Source organism: Dunckerocampus dactyliophorus, chromosome 14 (genome assembly GCF_027744805.1).
Source record: "Dunckerocampus dactyliophorus isolate RoL2022-P2 chromosome 14, RoL_Ddac_1.1, whole genome shotgun sequence".
NCBI lineage: Eukaryota > Metazoa > Chordata > Actinopteri > Syngnathiformes > Syngnathidae > Dunckerocampus > Dunckerocampus dactyliophorus.
This window is the reverse complement of record NC_072832.1, coordinates 11,148,189-11,173,380: the sequence shown is the minus strand read 5'-3', so window position 1 is coordinate 11,173,380 and position 25,192 is coordinate 11,148,189. Positions and strand designations below refer to the sequence as shown.

At 41.4% G+C, this 25,192-nt stretch overlaps 1 protein-coding gene across 3 annotated transcripts in view; it reads right to left on the bottom strand.

Moving 5' to 3' along the window:
- Nucleotides 1-24,494, bottom strand: part of LOC129193815 (uncharacterized) — a 37,337-nt gene extending 12,843 nt beyond the window's left edge. Inside the window, exons 1-12 of one of the 3 annotated variants that reach the window (XM_054798497.1) lie at nucleotides 24,361-24,463; nucleotides 10,349-10,399; nucleotides 4,962-5,062; nucleotides 4,657-4,786; nucleotides 4,527-4,576; nucleotides 2,523-2,628; nucleotides 1,883-2,017; nucleotides 1,701-1,806; nucleotides 1,557-1,618; nucleotides 563-688; nucleotides 379-470; nucleotides 56-175 (exon numbers count right to left, since the gene is read on the bottom strand). In XM_054798497.1, the coding sequence (XP_054654472.1) occupies nucleotides 56-175; nucleotides 379-470; nucleotides 563-688; nucleotides 1,557-1,618; nucleotides 1,701-1,806; nucleotides 1,883-2,017; nucleotides 2,523-2,628; nucleotides 4,527-4,576; nucleotides 4,657-4,786; nucleotides 4,962-5,027 (993 nt within the window). In that variant the 5' untranslated portion in view covers nucleotides 5,028-5,062; nucleotides 10,349-10,399; nucleotides 24,361-24,463. Of the gene's footprint in view, nucleotides 1-55; nucleotides 176-378; nucleotides 471-562; nucleotides 689-1,556; nucleotides 1,619-1,700; nucleotides 1,807-1,882; nucleotides 2,018-2,522; nucleotides 2,629-4,526; nucleotides 4,577-4,656; nucleotides 4,787-4,961; nucleotides 5,063-10,348; nucleotides 10,400-10,836; nucleotides 11,737-24,360 lie in introns of those variants that run through there. The other 2 variants (XM_054798495.1, XM_054798496.1) reach the window with 2 other exon arrangements.
- Nucleotides 24,495-25,192: the final 698 nt, after the last annotated feature.

The window sequence follows — 25,192 nt, the reverse complement described above, 5'->3', positions numbered from 1 at the left end:
GGAATTCAAGGATGATGCAAAATATGTACCGCCTCAGTTAAAGAGTGGTACTGACCTGCAGGATGACATTTTGGAGGGAGTCCACCTGCAGGTTCAGCTCCCTGATCCTCTCCTCTTTTTGGATTCCATTGGAGCTGTTTACCTCTGGACTGTTTTGGGAAGCGGTGCTCATGTTCTGTGTTGCAAAATCATAGATTGCATTTGTTTGGTAATAAACATGGTCTATATCTACAGTGGCATTCAAAATATTCAAGCTTCGTTGTAAGTTGCATTTTTTTATATTTGGAGTTTTTACACTTTGAAAGTCAAAGTAACTTACAGTGGGAGTTGAATACTTTCAAGTACAACTTTACGTATTGTTGGAATGGCCAGTGATACCTTTCTACACAAATGCAGCTCCAGTTCCCTCTCAGATGAGGATGTCAGCAGGCTCCCGATATGTTGATCCTGGGAGAGCTCAGCTGTGGAATCTCGAAATAAAAGCAGATGTGCTCATGATGTCTTCATACTGCTGTGATGGAACATCCGTATGTTGGAAGCACCATGTACTGTTATTTTGTACCTTTCTGCTCTTTCATTGAGAAAAGGTTTCTGTCTTCTGTCATTCCCAGCATTCTGAGACACGATTCCATTATTTTGGCCATTGTTGTTTCTTTTGTGGTTCTGAGGTGAACTATCCGTTCTGAGGCTGCAATGCACGGCATGACGACGGTTAACACAATACTTTTGTAATCACTTTGGTCTATTTTTTTTTTTTAATCAGTCAGTCAATTTTCTTGTTAGCTCTCTGCAAATTACAATACAGTTTCAAACTTTCATCAGTCATTATTATTAGTCAGAAATCATTTTTTTTGCATGATGCAATGATACCCAATCCAAAAATACATGAAAGAAATAGGGTTATAGAAAGACTCAATTTACTGTATGTAAGAATGGGTACCTTTCACATCTGAACTGATACGGTACTGATACCCGGTACCTAGGAATTGATACCGGTACTCAACAGCACCAGTTGTCTTATGTGCTTATGTGGTAATAAATGTTAATTGACCATTTTAATATATTTATTTTTCAATATAAGATATTTACCTTGTGATATATAAGAAATATATCAAAACATCTATTTTGTATTGTAAAATTGCAGTTATTTCACAAAATTCTTCAACATGTAAACCGTTAACTACAACTGTGTGACCTAAAACCCAGCTCTACATACTCCTATACAGTTTAATATACCTGAAACTTTACAACCTTCTCTGACACTGATTGTGTGAATGTGCACGTGCGATGGACATATTAACATGCCCAAGACAGCAGTGAGTGAGAGCCATGAAACGCCAATCTTTTTATTCGGATAGATTTATTTATTTTTTTTTTTTTTTACAAAGTTTAACTTCAAATTGTCGACATTTATTTGTTCAGTCTGTTTTTAATCCGCTATTGGTAACATATGGTATCCGCTGGTGGCGTTGTGATACCTTTTGGTTTGAAAAAAGTGTAGTTTGGGGAAGAGGGAGCTGAAGAGGGACAGGCACGTCATTCATTCAATCACTCACCATTAATTGTGACCTCTATTAAGTGGGAATTCCGCTGTGTCATGTAGTTCTGGTTGTTGTGTCTGGAATCAAAAAAACACTGGTGCTTATTGGAGTTATTACAAGGTGGAGTGCGCAATGAGCTTTTGAGGGAAAGACCTGTACCTGAGCTTGAGGGATCGTCGGTTCATGCCAAGACAGCTTACATGAGGTGAAGACTTAGATTTGATCATTGGCATGAAAGTCTCGACATAATTATTCCCGAGGGATCCTCCAAGGGAGTAAACAGTTGAACACATGTCAGTGATCCTGGAATAAAAGTTAGTCAAAATGCAAAGGAAGTATACCAAAAGTACTGGGAGGGTGCAGCTCATTATAAATTGCAGAGAGTAGCTTCTCCTTGTCTTCTAGTGTGTCGATGCGCAGTACGTCCAGAATGTTCACATCTATTGATGCAATGTCTGCTCCACACAAATGCGCCTCTGCAAGAGAAACATTCTCATATAATGCACAAACCCAGGGTACGGCTTCTACTGCTTCGATTGAATACCCCAAACCAATTGACCTGGGAAATGATGAAATCCACCAATAAAGTGTCATTGCGGATCTGTAGTGTTAAGTAATTTTATTGTAGTATTTTTGAACTTCCATTTATATAATTTCAGTTCATTTAAATTTCAAATTTTTCTCAAGCAGGAGTTGAAATTTGGGTGGATGCTGTAAATGCTATCGTAAAACCATCACGTCCCAACTGTGCTTTGAAGTTCACTAATTGCGTTGAAATATTTGGCTCTGTTAACATAACCATTTATAACCCAACCCATGCGTTTAATTCTAGGTTATCCTTAACATGATTGGTGTGATTGTAAATCATCTGATCAACTAAATCAGAGATGAAATACAACATTATTTGATCTGCGGTACAAACAAACATAAAGGAGCCACAGGGCTGGGAGAGGCAGCAAACTGCAGAGAAATGTGCCTTACCTTGGATGAAAGGGAGACATTTGTGCAGTCCAATGCTGGTGAACCACTGGCAGATCTCATTTGTGTTGAGCTCCCTGAGTGATTTGGCCTGGTGCCTGTCCGCATTCTGGAGGGGGAAAAAGAGAGCGTGCATACCTGTTACTCATGACTAATGTGCTTTGAGGGGGAAAAATGCTTTTCAACCTGTGAATAATGTGTAACACAGTTATAATGATTGCATAATGATGCCATTGCACTCTATAGCATTTTGCTGTGTGTATTCATAGTCGATTTAATTGAAAATGTTGGCTATTATCTAGCTGTAGATTTTACCACTACTAAAAAATAATGAATGTGAGGCAGACAAAATGTCATTTTTACCTCAAAATATCTTTCTGAACTGGCCAGTTTGTATGTAACAAAGTATCAGCTGATACTACAAGTCCCAAAATGCACTGCAATGTATGGTGCTGTCATGTAGCTGTCTCTAGCTCCTCCGTTGCTCAAAGGTAATTTATTTATTTTTATGTAACCTTTATTTAACCAGTAAAAGCCCATTGAGATTAAGAAGTCCTGGCCAAGGGGTAGCATCAAATAAAACAAACTTGTGCAACAGCTGATTGATCATTTGACTGATGAGTATGAATCAACTATTATTTCACTAATGAAATTATAGGGGTGTCACAGCATCTCGTGTCACAAGAACTTGCGAGTTTAAAATGTGACAAGATTTCTCGATCCGAAAAAATTGGTCTCGTGGGCACTTGGCCCGGTACGATTATAAATAAGTTAATCACACAAAATGAAAATGAACTTGATAATTTTGCCGGACGCAATATATTGCCATGTGCGTGCGTGTCTGTTTTCCTCGTCTCTCGCCTCCAAAGAGGCAGGAATAGATTTCACTCTGTGCATTGGTTTCAGCACCTCGGCGTGTTTGTTCCATTGAACCATGACATGAACGGAGTGAGGCCGCTAGCTAAAGTGCTGAAGTGTGTAACGTAGTAGAAATTAAATTTGTATATTACAATATACAGGTATTGTCATATATGTTTGATATTTTTTCATTGTACTTTTTAAAAAAGTAATGTCAAATCTCATCTTGTCTCATCTTGTCCTCGTCTCACGAATTATTAAATATGATTTCATTAGCATTAGCCCAAGTACAGCTAAATTGTAATGGTACTTACAAGGCAGTCGTGCGGTATTAACATGTTATTTGCAAATGGAGGCTAATTGTTAGCTTCAAGGTTATTGGCTTAGCCTTGGTGGTACTTGAGTATATGGTGGCCTTTAAGGGAAAAAAGACGTATGGCAAAGCACTGCTGTAAAACTGAACTTCCAAACCAGAAGGTAATACAGCAACTTCAACTTGTTTGCCTCAGCTTTCATTAACTGAACCAGTGTATTAGAGTAAATTGAGCTCCTATTAATAATACCGTAGTAATTAACCACAGTGTAATTTTGACAGCTCTGTGTCTTGTTGAGCCATAGAAAATGTTTGCCTAAAAGTATGTTATGCTTACTACGCATCATCTGTTTAAGTATGAATGCACATTTCAATGTCTAATTAGTTGTCATATTTGGAGGCCTTTGAAATCATGTAAATTGCTAATGCTAATCTTGGGATTCCCAATGTAAATTAGCATCGAGCTAGGAGATTAGTTTCATGCATTTTGTTTATTTTTTTGATGTTGAATGTCACGGTAAGTCACAGTTGGGCATGCTTTATTTCTGTATGTTCAGTTTTCCAAGAAAAGGCTCTAAAGTGGAACTCAACTGGAGTCTTTACTGAGAACCTGATAGTGAATGTCACACCCGCCTCGCCTCCCCAAGGGGCACGCCCCACTATTTGAGAAGCAGTGCTTTAAACTAATACTTGTTTTAACACTAAAATCCTGACACTATTTTTAAAGTCATTGCTTTGACAGCTCTAGAGAGCTGGGAAATATAAACAGAGCATAATTGCAGCAGATCTGGGTCGTGTGCTGATGCCACCCTGAAGGCTCTGTTTTGATGGCTTACCTTCTCAGGGAAGTTTCCATTCTGGTCCTTGGACTGGGGAGCACACGACGCTGAAGGAACACACGGCTGTATTATTGATTTTGGTGTCATATGAGTCAATTTGTCCTTAATGAAACCACAGAAGACCCACCAACAGTTACACGCCGTTGTCGTGGCGACCCCTTCCCTTGCTGCTGCTGGTCTGAGGTCTTGGTTAAAGCGTGGAAAGTGGCGCTACAGGTTGGTGTATCGCCCAAACTGCAGGAGCGAGTGATTGGTCTCTGCAACACAGAACATAACAGACCAAAATAATTTGTGTAACCAATTAACCAAAAGGGAGAAAAGTCAAATCAGGTAAGTGTTTCTGCGGAATGTGTAGCGACTCTTTAAATACATTAGAGATGCTTGAGTGGTTCGTAGTTATGTGAAAATAGAAGCACTTCTTGGCCTCCATACCCTCTGATGAGTCCATGTGTCCATTGTGGAAGCTTTAGGAGGCAGGCCAAAGCCAGTCTTCAGCATGTCAGAGCAGCTGACATCACTGTTGGTCAAGTCGTCTGTGTAGAAACACATTCATTATCATGTATCAGTTAGTAAGCACATGGGAAAATGGATTCATGCCGTCTTATTCTTTCTTTTGTGGCCTTTTTGTGATCCACAGGTCAACAGGGCTGTTTGGCATGGCTCAGTGGCGTTGTTTGGTAAGCAGTCTGATACATTAATTTCCATCGTCTGCTTGGTGACATACTTTTTTGACAGCTGAAATTCTTTCCCACAGAAACTTTATATTCGTTCATGTTCTAAATCTCACGGTTCGCAAACAAGTTCCATTTTTGTCTCCTGGCATAACAAGCAAGAACACATTTAACTCAGACATGGAGACACAGTACACTGGAACAATGAATGCCACTGTGGTGGTACAATTTGCAATTCGATGTAAATTTTCCTGAAAAAACTCCTCTAAAATTGCTTGATTACTAATTATTTGATGCTGACAGGTTCCACTATATGTACATGTGCTACATATTGAGACACATAAAGTGAAAAGGGAATAAATTGTGAAATTGGTCACACCTTTGTAGCTATACCAGCTTGCACTTTCCTGGGAAGACTTTCTACAAGATGTCTGTGGGTCAGAAGTCATGGATGTCGGATTTGGACAGCCACTTCTGTTCACGTTCATCCCAAAGGTGTGTGATTTGGGTGAGGTCAGGGCTTTCAAGTTCACCCACACCAAAATAAACCAAACATGCGTTTATGGACCCTGCTTTGTGCACTGGGGCACAGTAATGTCGGAACAGAAAACAGCTTTCCCCAGGCTGTTGACGCAGTGCATCAAATTCATTGTTTCCGATACATTAATTTTTTGTGGCAGCCTGCCACTAATTAATTTGGACCACAACAGATCAATTTTGCTTTACGTAGTAAGAATTTGTTTATGCAAATGTTTATGCACGGAGACTGTAATTTTGAGACTTTGAAAGTGTTACTTTGTGTGTATGCATCTGCGGTAATCGGTAATGCTATTCTCTTAGCCGTTTTCTATGATCTATCAGTGCAGAAGTCATTGCCCATGTGAGTTTCCTCTACATTAATGGCTTCCTCCAGGTGTGGGTGATGTTTGATTGATATTATTATATCATTATAGTTAGAATGAAAGCTGTGCTTGTTTAGTAAGTAGCATCTGACTGCCAAACAAATGAGCTATTATGGCCTCGCTGATGATACAACTCTTATTTTCAGCAGAAAAGGCGATCTGTAAAGCGTGGTACGGTGAGAAAAGGTGTAAAGTGGAACAAAGCGGCTCCTGTTAAATGTCGACAAGACTAAAATTATGGTGGCGGATAAGAAGAGGGTGGATTGTAGGTCGTTTGAGATGGATGGCCAAGTAATCGAAGAGGTCGACAAGTTTCTGTATTTGGGGTCATGCATTAAGAGCAAGGGCAGCAGCGCACCGGACGGATCAGGAGCAGGTTAGTGATGGCAAGAGGTGCAGTGCAGAGATTGGCCACTCTCTGGAAAAGCCAAGGGATTAGTATCGCTCTCAAGGTCCGTCTGCTACACGCCATCATTTCCCCCATCGCCATGTACAGGAGTAAGTCAAGGGCAATGCTAAAAAAGTGACAAGAAGAGGGTGGATGCTTTTACGATGAAGTGCTACTGGAAAAACTCTGAGAATACCACGGATTGCAAGCAGGACAAACATCTGGGTGATACATAAGACAGACGGAGGGCTTATAGTGCGCCATTCTGTCAAGCAGCGCAAGCTGTGTTACTTGGGCCATGTGATACGGAGTAGTGGACTGGAGAAGGTGATAATATTGGGAAAGGCAGGCCTCCTACGTAGTGGTTTAAAGACATGGCGGATGGCGGAGGACAGAGAGGGATAGAGGCGTATCATGATGGCCACAGCATTGCATTAGGCAACCAACTGCACATGCTGAATTAAGACTACAGTTTAATTGTATGCAATTGCTGCCATTGTTTATATTAATATTCATTTTATTTTCATGTACGATGGAGACATTGAATTTATTTCACAAACGCAGGGATTACCAACTGTCGGACCGCGGTCCGACCCACACGGCATCCAAATTGCATGCGAGTGAAGCCATCCCACATGAGGCTACTCAGCCAATCAAATTTGTGCATTGTTGCTCAACCTTCTGACTCTAAATACAACAGAGACAGATGAAAGAGGAAATAAGCGAAGCCAGTGACATGAAGAAGAGCAAGTGAGGCATACGGGGAGAGAAGGTAGAAACGAGTGACAGATACGGATAAAGCGGACAGCGAGATGAATGGAAGTTACAGGGAAAGAGGAGAGTTAGGTCCTCTCCCCCGCCCGCTTGCTACTCCCGCTCTCCCTGGTGGCTAGGGACCGGACCTTAGCTTGAGGACATTTTCTGTATTTGGACTTATTTGAATGTTAGCTGATTACCCCTGCGCTAATGTAATGCACCGTGTGTACACTTCAAAGTCTGCAATTAAAGTTGGTGAGTCCATCTAATGACTGTGTGAAGAAGGGGAGGATCCATAAAAATTACACGGACATGCGTCACGGCCAATCATGAGAATTGGATGATGACGTTATGCTTACCCCACACACCCGGCACAGTTTGAATGCAGCCTTGTGGGAAACAGTGGAATTCTATAAAATGTCTCGTTAAAATGAAGGATTAACATTCAGTGATGAAACGCTTTTGTCAAGGTAGTGTTTGCTTGAATATCCAATTAGAATATACACTTCTGAGTTGAAAAGTTCCCTTTTTCTGGTTGAATAGTTGAGAGTCCCCCTTTCCAAATTCCTAGAACAGTAAGCCCTGTTGAATTGTTTACGCCACAAATAATTCAGCCTAATTCCTGGCCCACGTGTTTTCCATTTCAGGTTTGTGAAATGTTAGTTTGACGTAGATAGGAGTGCAGATGCAGTTAGAATCAGATAAGACGGTTAATGGGTTTATGTGTGTCAGCGAAGGAATCTTGTCTGGGCCCATGAGAGACAGGAGGAAGAGGAGGAGGGGGACCAGTCGGTTGGCACTCTCTTCATCACCTGGTTGGCCTGTGAGTCAGTCTGAAGAGGATCAAAATGTCAAGCCAAGCAAAGTGCCCTCACAGTAGAGTGAGCAATGCAAGGAGACGTGTAGCAACATGTTTTCTCTCCTCTTTTGGGTCACCTCAGACCAGACAGGGTGAGAAACCCTGAGAAACTCCCTTTTTTGTTGTTTTGTCTTGCTCTGTGGCATCTTTTCACCACAGATTGAAGAAGGATCTCAAGATGGAGAAAGTGCTAATGGAGGGTAGCCGTACACCCACAGCCCTACCACAGTGGTACACAGACTTCACACAGCCTGTATCTTCTCTGGGTCCAATCAAAACAAGAGGACAGAACATTTTGGGCAGGCTCAGCGACGGAGCTAACTGTTTCCTTATAGGGTGAAATTAGCAGCGCTGCAGAAATGGACGTTGCTCCCATCCAGAGTGGGCTCTGTCAGGACATGTCAAAACTCGAGTGAGGTCTCAGACGCTTGACTGCTTCGCACATACGACTTTTGCATCCTTGCATGCCAATACACACATGCACATTGGGCAATTATGTGTGTGAATACGTTTGTCAAGTCAGTCACACAAAGACACTCAAATAACACAAGTGATGAGAAATGCCCTATCTTGATACGTTAAATGTGTTGTTCATCTGAATGGCAGTCAGTATAATGCAAAGGTTGAATATTCCTAATTTAGATCAGCAGCGTATGGTACTGAATTTTGTCGTCAAAGTGGGCGCAGTTTTAGGCCCTGGCCACACGGGACCGTTCTTGGGATTTTTTTTTTTTTTTTTTTTTTGGCGGGTTGAAAAAAAGTCACGTCCACACTGTGCTGGATTAGTAAATAGTTGCATCCAGATGGGAACGGATCACTGGTTGAAAACGATGTAATACACAAGGAACACACACGTGTGGCGCTGCGAACAGACAACGCAGATGGAACCATGTGACGCACCAAACTATAGAAGAAGAAAACCCGTCATCTTCTGCTTTCCAAGGCTCATCGAGACTTAAGAAGAAGTGGAATTACTTCTTAATAATACAAAAATACAATAATAATACAATAATACAAACAAATATCAGGAGAGTGTCGACTGGGGTGAGTCATGTCCGTCAAAATATTTGGATATTATGTTGGTTTGTTGTCAAAACTCACTTCTGGTCATGTGACGGCGACGGGGTGGCAACGGGTCTGTGACGCCATTGTTTCTGTAAAACAGCGGTTCAGCTGTCTATACGTAAATGACAAGCCGGCATTCAGATTTTGCCACTCTGGAAGCAGTTTTCCAAAAATACCGAATGCCATTTCCGTGTGGATGAAAGGCTGAAACGATAAAATACTTAGCCGTCTTGACCTGAAAACATTTCCGTGTGGATAACCCTTAAATTGAGAGATTTGGAGATTGGATTACGGTGTACTCAAACTGAGCATTTGAGATGTAGCCTGTTGCCTTGTCCCAACATTTGCACATCCCTGCATCACTGCAACAGATCATTTATTTCAAGTTTATTTCTGTTGTGCTGTAGCAGATAACATGCGGGAGCATAGTATCATTTATTATGTCTTTATTATGTTCTTAAATTTACTAGCGAGTCAACGACTGTGCCGGGGGTTTTGACCTTGCAAATGATTTTGGGTATTCCTATTATTTCTATTCTAAAATCTGGTGGTTATCTTAAAAAACTGGCAAGGAGCAATCAAAATGCATTCGGTTCAGTCATTCAAACCACTCAGCTGTCCTGGCAATGGCGTGTGGAAAGTCCAGAATCCACACCGTTATCCATATCAGCGCAAAAAAATACTGTGGAAATCACTTTAACATGTATTGCAAAATCCTTTGTAGGTAAAAAGCTAATACTTCAGCATAAGACCTTTTCAACACATTTATGCACACGACGGCTATCTCTTTCAGTATTATTGCCCTCGGCTGGTTTGAGAGTAAAGAAAGAGCTCCTTGACTGACGACTGAGGGAGGATAGCATGCTGAGTCACAGGAACCCAAAACCTGGGAACCACCGACCCAGCCAAGCACTGGGACTACACACACACAATAGCTAAAATGGGATTCCAACAAAGGGGAACTTCTGCTACTCCCAAAGGAGGTGTTCGAGGTACTGTAGCCATGTCTCATAATGACTGCAATTTCATCTGAATGGGGAACTGAGCTCAACAGCTGGATGATGTCGACCATCATCTGGTGCCGTTTACCTCGCCTCTATAGTTCCAAATGGAAACAGACCTTTTAAATCTGAACACAAATACTTACTTAGTACATGTGTCTGACAAAGAAAACTCACCCAAGTTGAGCTCAGTGAAGGGCAAAAGTTTTATTCCACTGTTGAAGTTGTCTGTAACAGAAATATTACACTTTTGTTAGGAGACAAACCACTGCTATTACTACTAATATCATTATTGGTTATGTTCTTTAGAGACGATATCTTAAGTCAAGTCTCTAATGGATGTAACCTCAGCCTTCCACCATCTGCTACAAGACATCTGCTCTGCTTGGAACCCTGTGCACTTATAACAGAGATTTTTAGTGCACTACTTTAGGGCTCTATCAGTTTTTAAAGTTCTGTGGTAATCGGTTAAGTTGTTTTTTGTGTCATTTTCTGTGGTGGAGGAGTAATTCGCTGCATTATTACGTCTTACTATGTTGTGCGAAACACCACCGTAAAGAACCACATCGACAAACGGTCAGTTACATTGCCATTTAAAACACACAAAAAAACGAATAGTATTCTATTCAGAGCATCAGTGGAGATGTTATCAGTGTTAAACTCACGTTTTTGGGGCAGCACATGAAGTGGAGCCACCTGGTAAACACTTCGAGAAAATATGGCCTTTGGTTTTTCGTCATCCCCATCTTTGTTTGACAGTGTCTCCCTTTCCTCTGTTAAATGATCACTTTTCTCCTCCTCACAATCTGTTGTTCGATCAACACAAACCTGATTCTCAGTCATTATCAATCCCAACTTTGCCTCCTCCATCTCCACATTCTCCATTGTCTTCTCATCACCAAGAGCAAAGCCGTGGCCATCACTCTCTGGACTATAAACCATGCTCTCTTCGGAATTTATGTCAAAGAACTGATCATCATCAATAACATCCGATGGAGTGGGTGGAATCAAATTGATCACAGGGTGTGCCAAGAGGCTCCCAGAAGCAGGGGTGCTGTTGTTGCCACTTCCAAACAGAAAGGTGTCATCCTCATCCTCGTCATCTTCCCCACTTGTAGAAGGGTTAGCTTGCCTAGCTCGAGGCTGAAGAGGCAGAGAGGACAGACGCTGCAGCCGTTTCTTCTTTAGAGCTCTCAGACAGGCCGACACAGAGCTAGCCGAGCGGCCCAAGTTGTTTCTCTGGGTCACGGGGTCCTCCTCAAACAGGATGAAACTGCTATTAACTATCCCTAAATCCTCCACTGTAATATGGATAGTGTCCTTATCACATGATCCCTGTTGACCCACATGTAGATGCCGAGGGCCTCCATTTATCTTCTCCTCCTGTTCATGCAACAGATCCTCCTCCTCACCTTGCAGACATGAAAATGAACAACAGAAGAGCCGTTCTGAAAGACGCTCGCTTCTCTTAAGGAACCAACGAGTCTGCAGTTTCTTGGAGTTTGCAACAGGGCTTTCCATATCGGCTGGCTGCTGAACATGAACACCCGAAGGAAAAATCCACAACCATGCCCATCAGGATAGGATTTGGTGTGGGATATATGCAGCATCTGCAGTATAAGTACTCATTTGCAACACGTGTTGCTAAGGAGAGGTTCGCACACTGCAGGTCAGGTGAGCACTTGAAGTGAATGCAGGCTTTAATCAGGGTGCTTTGATATGTTAAGCAGCATCATCATGTGGACAGCATCTCTTCCAAAGTGCTGCAACAGGACAACATGCCCAAAAGACTTCATATTATAGAATAAATAGATATATTATCATGATGCAGGGTGTCAAAGTGTGGCCCAGGGACCATTCACAGCCTATGCCACATTCTAAAAATACAATTTAACAAGAAAACTAAAAAAAAAAAAAAAAACGAGCGAAAATGGAAAAAATCTGCAGTCATTTTACAAGAATAAAGTCAAAATATTGGAGAAAAAAGTTGTAATATAATAAGAAAAAGTCATAATTTTCTGAGAATACAGTATTAAAGAAATAGTTAAAATACAAAAAATTATGAGTCGCCAATGAACCTTAACCTAACATGCATGTTTTTGGAATGTGGGAGTACCCGGAGAAAACCCACGCACGCACGGGGAGAACATGCAAACTCCACACAAGCAGAGAGTCGAACCCAGGTCTTCATGATCTCTTGACTGCGTGGCCAACATGCTAACCGTGCAGCCTACAGTCAAATATTATGCGAATAAATTAATAATCACGAGAATAAAATCTGCAAGAAGAAAGCTGAAATAGTTGGAAAATACATTTAAAAAAAACAACAGCAGAAATGAAAAAAACATCTGTAATTTTCCGACAAAGTGGAAAAAAGTTGTATGCTAACGAGAAAAAAAGTTGCATTTTTATGAGAATACACTTGTATTATTATGAGGAAAAATGATGTATATTTAGTGTCTTTAATTTGAAACATTAAAGAAAAAATAATTTGAAGTTGTAATATAAGAAACAAAACAAAAAAAGTTGTAATTTTTGAGAAATTATGTTGGGAAAAAATTTACAATGTTATGCGAATAAAGTTCTAATATTACGGTAAGAAAATTTGAAATAACTGCAAAAATGGGAGAAAATGAGCGAAGACCAAAGTTCGTACTAATACGCTTTTTTAAGTACTGTGTATCACAAAGCTGTATAGCTGTAGAAGCTATATAGAACTTCTGAGCATATCTACATGTTGGTTTACAAAATATCAAAGCATCTTTGAATTTTTCAGTATGTGACTCAGTGGAAAAAGTTTGGACACCGCTGTTCTTATGTGTTGTTTGGGCTTGTGATCATATTATTACAAGTCAGAGTTCAGTTTCCCTGCAGCGTGTTTGGAAACAGGTGAGAATATGGGCCGGCGGATGCTTGGCTGTACACCCCCTATGGCATCGGATTCCACAGGCCCAGTCCTGTTGTCTGCTGCATGATAAGTCATCCAGCACCGGCACAAAACCATTTTTACCACATCGCCCACATTGGAGGTTTCTATGAAAAGATGATATCTGTTTTGCTTTTTTTCTCACGCCCATAAAGTAGCAGTAGAAGGATGGGAATATTGTGCAGTCATCCACCTCTTACCTTGGATTTGCATTTTGGCATGAAAGGTTTGTTGATGTTAGTGTATATTTGTGTTTGAGCGCTTTGTTTACATTGAATTCCATGTCAAATGTTGCATAGTTGGACATTTCCTGTCCTTGAAATGTAATCTTACATCACAGTAACGAATATTAGTAAACAGTTTGTTGGTTTGTTGTGTTTCAAGTCCTTGCCTCAGTAAGAATGTCATTTTTCCAAATTTACAAAGATAATAATGCTCCAATTTGAATGATTACAATATGTATTATTGTGGTGTGCAGTGCTGTTTGTGTGTAGCCTACCCAATGTTGTGGCCAGTGTGGATTGTGTATTGATTTCTTGACACATTTTGTAACATTCCCAATCTTTCCAGGCATTTGTATTGGTGGTTTCAGGCAGATACCAGCATTAGTCCCAGAGACTGGGTGGCTTTTCTCCCATAACATCTCAGAGGAGCGGGAGGGAGGGTAATGGGAAACTATGTGGGCTCAGTTTACCTCACATTAGAATATACCACAACAAAGCAAAGAAACTGAGAAACATCACAGCACAAAAGCACCATTGGCAAGGTAAGGAATGTTTGCTTCCGCTCATGAGGAAACAGCTGTGAACCATTTTTAGGAACATGAGACATTTAGAAAGAAGTGCAATTCTGCATGATTGTGAAATGTTAAAATTGCACGATACATGAAGGAATCTTAATTGACGTTTCCCTTGAGATACTCCCAATCAATACTGCATGCCCAACAAAGGGGGGCAGTAGAGAGCAGGCTTACAACATTGACAGGACATAAACCAGAACCCACCACTTCTTAGAACCACCTCCTTTGGTATTCACAAGTCTGGAGAGAGTTAAACCACACAAGCGCTTTTCATTCACAGCACTCTAAAGCCAGCTTTCATGATATCTTGATCATCTATTTGAAAAGATATCAAGTTTTACCATAATCCCCGTTACATGTTGTTTTAATATACCCATGTGGTGAGGAAACTAAAAGATGTATGTAAGATTAATGTCCCCCCATCCTTGTTATACAGATAATGTTTGAAATCACTTGAAAATCTGCAACCAAACTGACAAATTTATGAAAACTGAGACCCTTATGACAGATGCTAGGAGACAGACAGACGCAGGAGACAAAGATGAATGCTACACAGCTGCTATAGCCTGGGGCCACTTCTAGGAGAAATAAGTGAGACAGACACAGAAAGCCATTAGTCTCCACTCCCCCAATGACCATGTACATTTCCAACGATCACCATCATTTGCGCTTAACTCAGCCTCGGTTTGTTTGCCTTGCTGGACGTCGCTGCACTTGTTGAGCTTGTCTACATGCATGCTCACACATACATCCAGGAGTGTCTGAGCCTTCTTTTTAGCCAACATCAATATTCGTTCATGGAGGACGCCTGCCTGAAACGCCGTCACATTTCCTGTGACAGTCAACTTTCCGTCTGCCTTAAAATGCTTTGTTTTCAGCAGACAGGACTCGACTTTCACTGGAGCATCTCCCATGCAGAAGCAATGTGTCTTCCTGTTTGCCACCATTCAGACTTCCAGAGTGTGCCAGATCTTTGCAGCTTCCCTTGTGGCTGACACTTAATAGCATGAGAAAAAGAGTTTAGTGGGGGGAAGGAGAGGGCAGTGACCTTGAGAACTTGTGGGTTGAACTTTCCCCTCTATCCCCCCACCTTCGCCCAGCAGTACTCTGCTCCCTAATCAATTACTGTTGGCAGTCAGGAGACCACCAATGATTAGCGGGAGCAAGGCAGACTTGGTTTTGGGGGGTTGAAGTGTGAGCACATGAGCGGGGGAAGAGAAAAGAAGTATTGCAAGTTGCTTTGATCTAAACTACCATGAGAAAAGCGGAACATTTAAATTTAAGCCTTGAACTGTCGTATTTATCAGTGACAATAAAAAGGCAGTATCCTCTGGTAATCTGTACACACACATTTAGATCCCAAACGTTGTTTACTGACAGGAGACCAAAAGATTCTATTATCAAATCATTCAGGGGCTTTTTTGTCTGTGAGAATGAGAGCTGTTCTCACGCTCAGTGTGGCTACTAAACTCCACAAAATCACTTGTTTTAGATTGGATGATTGTCTCGCTTGGATGTGATTCCCTTGACTGTGATGGATATTTAATTGGATGAGAGGAACTCTTACACCACACCCATTGACAAACACTATACTCTCTCTCTCGCTCTCTCTCTCCACTTTTACCTTTTTTTCTTTCCATCCCTTCACGCTGTTGCCTTTCACCATGAAGTTTGTACGTTTATCTCCTTTATAGTTATTTTTGAGCGAGGTCGCATCAGCCATCAGAAACGTTTGTGTCATCTTTGTTTCATGGCCAGAGGCAAACAGCGCAGACAGTTTGTTTGAGTGGGTGAGCGAGATATACACAGACGGACAGATTAAATAAAGGCAGATAAAAGAGGATGAGAGACTAAAAAGACAAGCGATAGAGACAGAGACAGAGAAGCATGGAACTGGCCTGGACTCTGTGCACAACAGGCAGATAGAAACCTGCTTTACAAGATGTGACTCCCTCCAGGGTGCTCCGCGGCTCGTTTTTCTCTTAATGGCATTATGAGCACCACTAAACACTTGTTTCTCCACTTTTCCCATGGGTACACCATTTTGTGTCGTCGCCAAGCACTCCGATAAAGTTATCTCCTTCGCTCATGTTCCCCTTTCCGGATATGCACTGTTGAGTCTAGCTGTGAGAAGATAATGTTAAATCAAATTATGTTTTATCTGTCAATTCTGAGCCAAGCAGATTATCGTCGCTGCACATCACCAAGCAACGATAGCCGGACTCTGACTCGGGCAGTTCTGGAATTCAGTGTGCGGTATTGTTTGTTGCTCCGGGCTTGTCTTTTGTCATGGGATGTTTTTCACAGGCAGACAAGTGTGGTCATTTGGATGCCTCATCAGGCAGGCATCTCAAAGCGCCTGTCATGGGTGTTTAGAATGGGCAAGATCAAGGACAAAGGACTCCAAGTGGCAACTTGTCCGTTTGAGGTCTCCGAGAAGATGCGTGTGCGTTCAAAGAAATCACTGCAAATTAATTTTAACACTCAGAGAAAAGACAGATTAGTGCCGAGACGATGACACAAAGGGTGTTAAATTCGGTGAGCAGCACGCTTGACAACAGGCCAGACCTGGACACGTTAGCCTCAGCTGCCAACAGTGACCTATTTTCACTAAAGCAGAGGAAGGATTTTAGCATCCTCTATTGTGCACACCGCAGGCTCATATACATTCCCCCCTTTTGGGCGCCATGCCCTTTGATGCCTGTCATGAGATTTTAATTAAGTGTGTCAGGTGATTAGATGGCCCATATTGATCTGGGGGGCAGATGTTTCAAGAGCCAAGCGGGGAGAATAGCTCCATAAAGAATACAAACACGAGCTGTAACTATTGTGGTGGAGACTTCAGTGACAGACCCGAGCTCACTCTTAAACCAAGAGAGAAAAGTGATTTCAGCTTCAATTATCATCTTCAGGAGAGGAAATAGTGAGCAGATGGCAACAGTAGTCACGGGCCTCAACACGATTGGTACTGTTCGTGGACATCTTTTCTTTGGGACAAATTTACCGTAGCCTCATGAGGAAGGAAACCATCAGGCCACAAGTATAAGATACATGACATTTCCCAATCTTTAGAATATTTATGCAAATTCAACAACAACAAAATACAGAGGAACCTTGGTTTTCATCATTCATCCCTTCAAAAATAAATTGTTCCCATAGGAAATCATGTAAATCTAATGAATCCATTGCAGACATCCAAACATATGAACACAAAACACATTTCATAGAGAATCCTTGTAGTTTTACATGCAGAAAACATACATCTAAATAGCAAATGAAATGGATAAATTAACATTAAGCCTCACTTTTACCTTTTTTGAAAACCTGGTGGTGAACACGGTAATAAGTTGAGCGAGGAGGGGGCGGGAGACGTTGTTTCACGTAGCTTTAAAGCAGGGGTCATCAACGTGGTGAGTCTGCTTTTCATTCAGGTTTTCAGTTAATAATGAAAGAACAGTAGAAAGAAATGCATCCTGAAATACAAAATGTGAGTTGTGGACACCAGCATTTTGTTCATGTTTTGGTAAAACAAGCATATTTGCTTTGTTTGGGTTTAAAATAAGCTCTGAAAATAAATGTTACAAAAATGAGTAGCTCTTGGCCATTTTCATTTTGTAAAAGTAGCTCTCACAAGGAAAAACGTTGGTGACCCCTGCCTTAAAGAGCTGTGCTGTGCTCACTTGAACTTTATTGTAAACTTCAGCAGCAGGTACATTCATCTTTACACACACTGGCGTGGGTCGCTCTCTGTTATGTGTCCCCATTAAAACGTTCCCCTGCCACCTGTGTTAAAAAGTTACTACGTTTACATTACAATGCTATTGCAACAGACTATCTTCATACTTTGCTACAACTTCTATCTTGAATTCAATAGCATTTCTCACCTTCTTTGTCTCTATAGAGCGATCGAGTGACAAACCAAACGTCATAGCGAGGATGGATGATAGGCTGACGTTAATCTTTTTTTTATGCTCTAACTACAACAATATCCCATTTATTAATATTGGAACCTCCTTCACATAAATTCACTTATCACGGTCGGGTCTGCAGCCAATTAACCACGATAAACAAGGGACGAGGGTGTTTTGGATTAATACACGTAAGTTTGTGGTATTAAACACTTTTATCTTTAGCTTAGTGAATAAAACTGAATAAATGTTTCCCACATGTACGAAATATTTGCAAACTTTGCAGTTCTATTATCGTCATCACCGTCATTGCCAGTCCCTTTCCTATGTCACACTACAGTAAGTTCCATTTTGTATTTCATGGTTATCATGACACTTCTTTGTTGTCATCACTGGTGTCATCCTGTGTGGCATACACGGAAAAACTAAACATACTTCGGCTGTTGAACTTTAGATGCTCACTGAGCTGAAGTCTTATGTGACGTCATGCACGAAGACTGTTTGACTCATGCTTGGACTCGTACTAACTCTAACATTAAAATCCACATTTCACATTGGACAGTTTAAATTGCAGATTCCATTGTAGCTCAGCACTACAGCGATTTCACTGTTTTTCGTTCCAATTTCTTTTCCAAAGGTCGTGTTATAAATATACACACAGCAAAGATTCTTTGTCATTCATTATGAGATTTCATAACTGAAATAAAGTCTTGCCTATCTCGTAGACACAGCAGTAAAATGTAGATAAACAGAATTGTTGTCATTGTTTGTCTTGTTGCTAGGCAGAGTCTGTCGGGAGAGCTGCCCTAAAGCCCAATAAAAAGACGCATGTACCAGTCATACCTCGTAGCCTGCTTGAATATTTGCCAGCCGAAGGAGAGCCGACAGGAATAGAAAGTCAGACAAACACTGTGCTAAAAGAATTATGACGTGAGTTTTTGAAATGTTGCAACTGAATCATTCATTACTCGCGTATCGGGATGCAACGATACGCAAAATTCACGGTTGGGTTCGGTTCGATACGTTTGGGGTACGGATTGATATTTTTTCAATGCAAAAAATAAATTACTTTGCCTTTTTTAATGAGAATTTTATTGAAATTGCCAACATTTTTCAACATTTTCAGCATGGCATGAATGTGGGAGGCGGAGCTCAGTGGCTCTGCGCTTGACAACGCAACCTAAGCCGGAGTAGTTGATTGCAGATGCACTGAGCACTGTCAGAAGTTGATAAAATCAGTATGAAACCGCGTATTGTTTGATACAGGGGTCATGGTTCAGTACGCATGTGTAGTGAACGGTTCGATACGGGTACTTGTATTGTTTCACCCCTATTAAATATCAAATACATTTTGGGAAGACAGAAAAACAGAACATATTGCTGCATCTGCTCGTAACACCCCCGATCCACTGTTGTATATCACAAAAACAATAGGGGAAAGCAGCCATGTTGTTAGCGTGATTAGCATTTGTATGCACAAACCCTTATGAACACAATCACGTCACAGCTTTGCCCCCTCGGCTTATCCCAGGCCTGGATGGAATGCATCAGAATCTGACAGCAGACAGGAAGTCCTTATTGTACTAGTGCAAAGATCCCAGAGCCAGACAGCATACAGGAGCGATGTCACCCCTGGTCGTGCCAGGCATATCTTTGTGCTTGTTCACCGCGTAACAAAGACACAAATAAACACAGTTACCCTCATCGGTCTTCAACTGTCATTTCAATCAGGCAGTGTAGTGATGGAAAGCCACGGCCTGTGTTTTTCCCAGCCACGCTGTTACCTCTGACCTCCGCGGCTCGTGCCTGGGGTGATTTTCTTTATTAGTCCATGGGGTCAGTATTTAGCCCCATAGCCATCAGTAGGCTTAAATCTGCAGAGTCAACACTCTCCCTTCCTGGCTGTTAGCTGCATTAGCACACTGAAGCCCCACAGCTCTTCCACTCCCACTCCCAAAACATCCTCCCTAAGGCCAGATAACATCTCTGTCCCATTCATTCATGGGCCAGCCCAAAGCCAGGCTCTCTGAGCTGAGAAAAGCTGGGGAGGCTTTTTATGAGGCCTAATCAGTCTCATTACCAAATCACCCACACAAGTTTATGTAAGTTGTGAAACTATCACTAATCACTGACGTCTTCACTCTTTACCTCATTTTCAGTTCAAACAAATACACTCTGTGCAGGTCAGCTGATACAACCTTGAAGTACTGGCTGTCTTTTTCCTCTTGTTTTTGAATAGAACAAAAGGGAAGTGCTGCAACAAAGTGGTACATTTTCCAACAACCCAAGTTCTGGCATGGAAACAGTGAATGTTTTGTTACTGTCAATAAATCACAATGTTGTTTAATTAGCATCCTCAAAGTCTCATCCATTGCGGTTGCACTCTGAGATGTGTTCCTGCTTGGGCTTTTACTGACATTTTTTTCTCAACATCAATTCTGCAACAGAGGCCAGTCGAGCCAAATGGTAATTACAAGAGGGAGACGTCTGCTCAAGAATAAAATGGGCCGTTGTTTAATACTATCACGTAAAAGAACAGGCAATGTCTTTTTAACACATCACACATGTTCTTATTTTCACTACCTAACAAAACAAGAATTACACTCTCTTTGCCAATACCTTCATATTTTAACCAGAGCATTAGCATATGCAGAATAAGCCTAAAATGATGGCAATACTACAGCGGAGTTGCGTAGGTCGCCAGCACTCAGGGAAAGTCAATATTTGTGCTCTCTCAAGCAGAGCTGGCATATACTGTCCACTTTAAAGTTATTACACAGTGCAGAAACACTGACAGCCATACTGTTTGAGTTGTACATGTATCGCGTTTCAAGCTGTTGTCGACCTTCAGAACAAAGACGAAGATGATGTTTCTGCCATCTGTGGACATGGGATGGGAAACCATGCGACAACAAAGTTATATGCTTAGTATTTTGTAACGATCTGTGTGAAGTTGCAAACATTCAGTGATGGCAAACAGGGAAACAACCTGTCAGCCTTGTTCACTGTAGTTTTCTCAAAAGCACCGCGTTCAGTCATTCGAGCAACGTTTTCCAACTGACTTTATATCACCCGCCAAATTAGAAGCAGGCAGACGAATAAAAAACAAAACATAACTAAACACCGGCAGTGACCGACGCAACACAAGCCGTTTACAGCTCCGTCTTGTCAAAATGCACCGCGTAAGTAACGAAACAAGTTTACCAAGTCACTTTAGATACGAGCTGAGCTGAGGAAAACCTAAAAAAAAAACCCGTCCGGAGTGGAGGCATGAGCCGTTTTCAACCCCGTCTTGTCAAATGCACCACATACAGTACTCCTCTCTCTGGCTGGTGGGAGTCTGTCTAGGGAGGGGCGGTCGCTGTGTGTGACTGGCCAATCACAGAGCGTGAAGAGTAAATACATAAGTAGTTACCCAATGAGGATTTTCCTTCATCACGATTACGGATAATGAGCTGTACTCGTTTCATGCTCCTACTCGGCAAAAATGCATTATCCGTAACGGATACTCGTCTAAAACGAGTATCGGGCTCATCCCTACTATTTGCGCATGTACAGTATCTGTACCATAAACTCAGAGAAAGAAACAGAGCGAGACAAGCACTTGTCACTTTGTGACATGATTTGTTCATTCTGGTCGTCCTTTTGAAGCACAAAGTGTGGAAAGTCGAGCTGTAAATCGGATTCAGCTGTACTAGATATTGTTGCAGCATCCACATTTCAGACGCATCAGAAATGCATCCCAAGCTGTATGAAATTGCTACTCACAGTTTAAAAGTGAGTGGGTCTACTCAAAACCAGGCTTGAAAACAGCCTCATTTGCACCGTGTATGTCCAGCAGTTTTCCATCAATCAATCAAGCAAGCAATCAAACTGTATTTATACAGCCCCTTACATCGGCTATAGCTGAACCAAAGTGCTGGACAACAGTGCAAGATAAACAGAGCATAAAACACAAAAAAACTATAAAATACAGTCATGGAAAAAATGGTTAGACCACCCTTGTTTCTTCACTTTATTGATCCATTTTAATACCTGGTACAACTGAAGGCACATTTGTTTGCACAAATATAATGATGATAACAAATATAGCTCATAAGGGTTTAATTTAAGGGCTGATATCTAGCAACTTCCATGGTTTTCTTGATAATAACCAAAATCACTTAAGTTCTTACATGAATAGCTATAGCATTGTACTGTCAAAAGGTGTAACTCTTGAGCTATTTTTGTTGTCATTGTTACATTTGTCCAAACTGAGGTACGTTTAGTTGTATCAGGCATTAAAATGAACAAGAAACTGAAGAAACAAGTGTGGTCTAATCATTCTTTTGTTTTTCTGTGTCCCTAAAGAAATAAAGGTACTGTTGTTGCACACCCACCATATTTGTTTGTTTATCTGAGTGTTTTGGCATTTTTCTTGGATGTGGAAAAAGTTGCAAATGAGATCTGTTTGTTTAAACATCGGCATTTGCGGTGCTCTTTAAACTATAGGCCTATATATATATATAGAATAGGCCTATATACATGTATATTCCACTCTTAGTCGACTATGTACAAAATCTAACGACTCGGATGCGACTATGAAAATCCTTGATGGAAGCCATCATGATGACACAGCATCAGGGGCAACTGGGGGCAGTGTCTGGCCCAAGGATTCTTTGACATGGTCACGGGAGGATGGAGGAACCAGCAACCTTCAGGTTGGAAGACCATCGCTCACCCACCTGACGAGCAAGACAAGCTGACCTTGTAAAAGTGACTGTTGTTGAAATGTATGAAAAAGTATGACTACTACTACTACTACAACGGTTCTTTTTCATTTTTAAAAAAAAAATAGTGCATCCCACCCAAAATGAAGTTCCCGGGGTAATCACTCCCTCATCCCCTTGGCTAAGTGAACTTAATCTAACTGGAGATCTTAGCTGTACAAAACCCAGTCAACTGAGTAAGATGATTCCTTGGTGGTGGTGGTCTCTAAAGACCAGTGAGGACAATAGATCAAATACCAATGAAGAGGCTTTGAACCATTGTCTTTCCTCTCTTCTTCTCTATCACTCATGCTCACCTCTCCTCCTGATCGCATGCGTGGACTTCTTCTTGAGTGAAAGTGTCACATTATACCGTAAAGGAGCCTCAGCGCCTTCCGATCTAGAGAACAGCATCTACTCAATAAAAAATAAATGAACATATAGCATTAACAGCTTTCCTGGTGCAGTAATCTGATAAAAGGCCGGAATTCCCCCTCGTCCGAGTGGTGCTTTGAAGCTTGGTGGGTGGATCATGTTTACTTCTGAACAAGAAGCCAGATTTGGAAACAACAAATGAGACATTGATCATGACTTCCATTGCACAAGACATGCTATCAATCTCTCATTGTTCGGATCTGGACCTTTTGTAGTTCACTTGTCGCCTTTCCTTGCCTTACCTGACCCATTAAACATTGGCCCTGAAATATGAGTCATCCACGGGGAGTTTGAACAGAAGTGCGCTCAGGAGAAAAGCTTGGCAAACAGTACTGCATGGTCGCTAAAGAAGACATCAATTTCATAATCCATTTTTCAAAACAAGACATGCACCAACAACTGTCAAAAGGGGGAGGCCACTTGGAAAACTGGGAGCTTACTTGAGTGTGGATATTGGGGATTTCTGCCAGCTTCCATGAATACAGCAGTTACTCTCTTTTTTTGTTTTTTTTTTTGCCAGAGGAATCCAAAAGAATTCAATCCTTGAGTATCAATCTCTGTCTGCATGATAAAGACGGTGATGACAGAGGAGTTGATCATTCGCTGAGGGTGGAGTCCATGCATATTTGTCTGCAGTGCTACAGTAAATTTTGCCGTCTCCACCCAAACTCTAACCACCGCACATTCTCCCTACTTTAGCTGTCTGCAGACTTACTGTGCACGGTGCATATACCCTCATTCCATTAAACCTTACCATAAGGCAGGACCACAAGCAGCCTTGTGATGAGAAAACAACATGTATGTGTTCGGCAAGAGGAATTTTGCATACCTCACTCGAGCTATCACTGGCCTGTAGGTTTTTGCCAGCTGGCAAAGGGACCCTGGCAAAAGTGGCCCCCAGTGTAAAATGGATCATAAAGATTGGCTTGGAGCTGCGTTGATTTAGCAATGTAACCCAAATCCATTAGTGCTGCCTTTCTGCGTATGCAAGCATGGCATTGCAAAACTTCATGCACCAAAATACTTTCTCTGTACAGAAAAACACAGACTTATTGCCCTGGCTCTGTTTTCAGGTCTGAGCAACACTCACAAAACGGCTATTGCCCAAAAACTCTTATCACATAATCACAGTAAAATTATTGGCATGCTCACGGCAATCATCTTCATGTGCTGCATGTTAAACTGGTGGTGCAATAATCCAAACCATTCTGTCTGCAAAAACAGTCCAGTGTGTGTAAGCAAAAGTTCACTGCCTTTTTTTTCTTCTTTTGTTTTAGAAAAACCCCTGTGTATCCCCTCCTCATGTGCGTTGTCATTATTCAATGTGGGGGGATGTACTATCACTGAAAATATTTAAAAAGAAGTTTTCTTACCTTAACACAAGCAGCATTTATTCCACACATGCTAACGAGACATTATGGGATGCGTGCATTCTGTTAAAAGATGAATGATACGCAGATGTATCGCGGATGGGCCTGAGCACAAGGCTGACTGGCTGACAGAAAAGGGGATTAAACCGTATTAAGAGTGTCCAGATGCAAGCCACATGCACATGCATCAAAACACACTGACACACTGCTCTAGAAACACAACAGCGTGCTCCAATGGTGATCTAACAATATTTGTTGTCATCCCAGCATTGTAGCTAGCTGCATCGTATCAAGTGTGCGGGCTCTTCCCAAACCAAAACATACACTTTTATAAATATGCACTGAATGTTAGCAAGGACTGGAGTAAACAGGACTGGTTTTGGACATGTGTCTCTTTGTTTTTAGCTTTGTTTCTAAAAGCTGATTATAGAAGGCCAGCTGGACCTCAGAGCAATGGCACCGTGCTCACACCCACACACACACCCACACACACACACACACACATCTGTATGAGTGGATAACAAAGAGACACAAACTGGGTCACCTCTTACTTATGCCAGATTGAATTTTGGGAATAAATTTCGTATTGGTGTAATTACCACTGCTGTTTCATAGAAACCTCAAGATATTTTTATGTTAATATCGCCGAAACAATTACTACCAATATAATTGTTTCATATCGAACCGATTATACTAGAATTAAGTTTATTTTATTTCTATATTAGTAGAATTGCTATGTTATAATTAGAATTAATAACACTATCACATCACAGTTCGAATTTAGCAGTTTTACTCTATCAGGTTTTGTGTGCCCTAACTACAAAAATATTCAGCT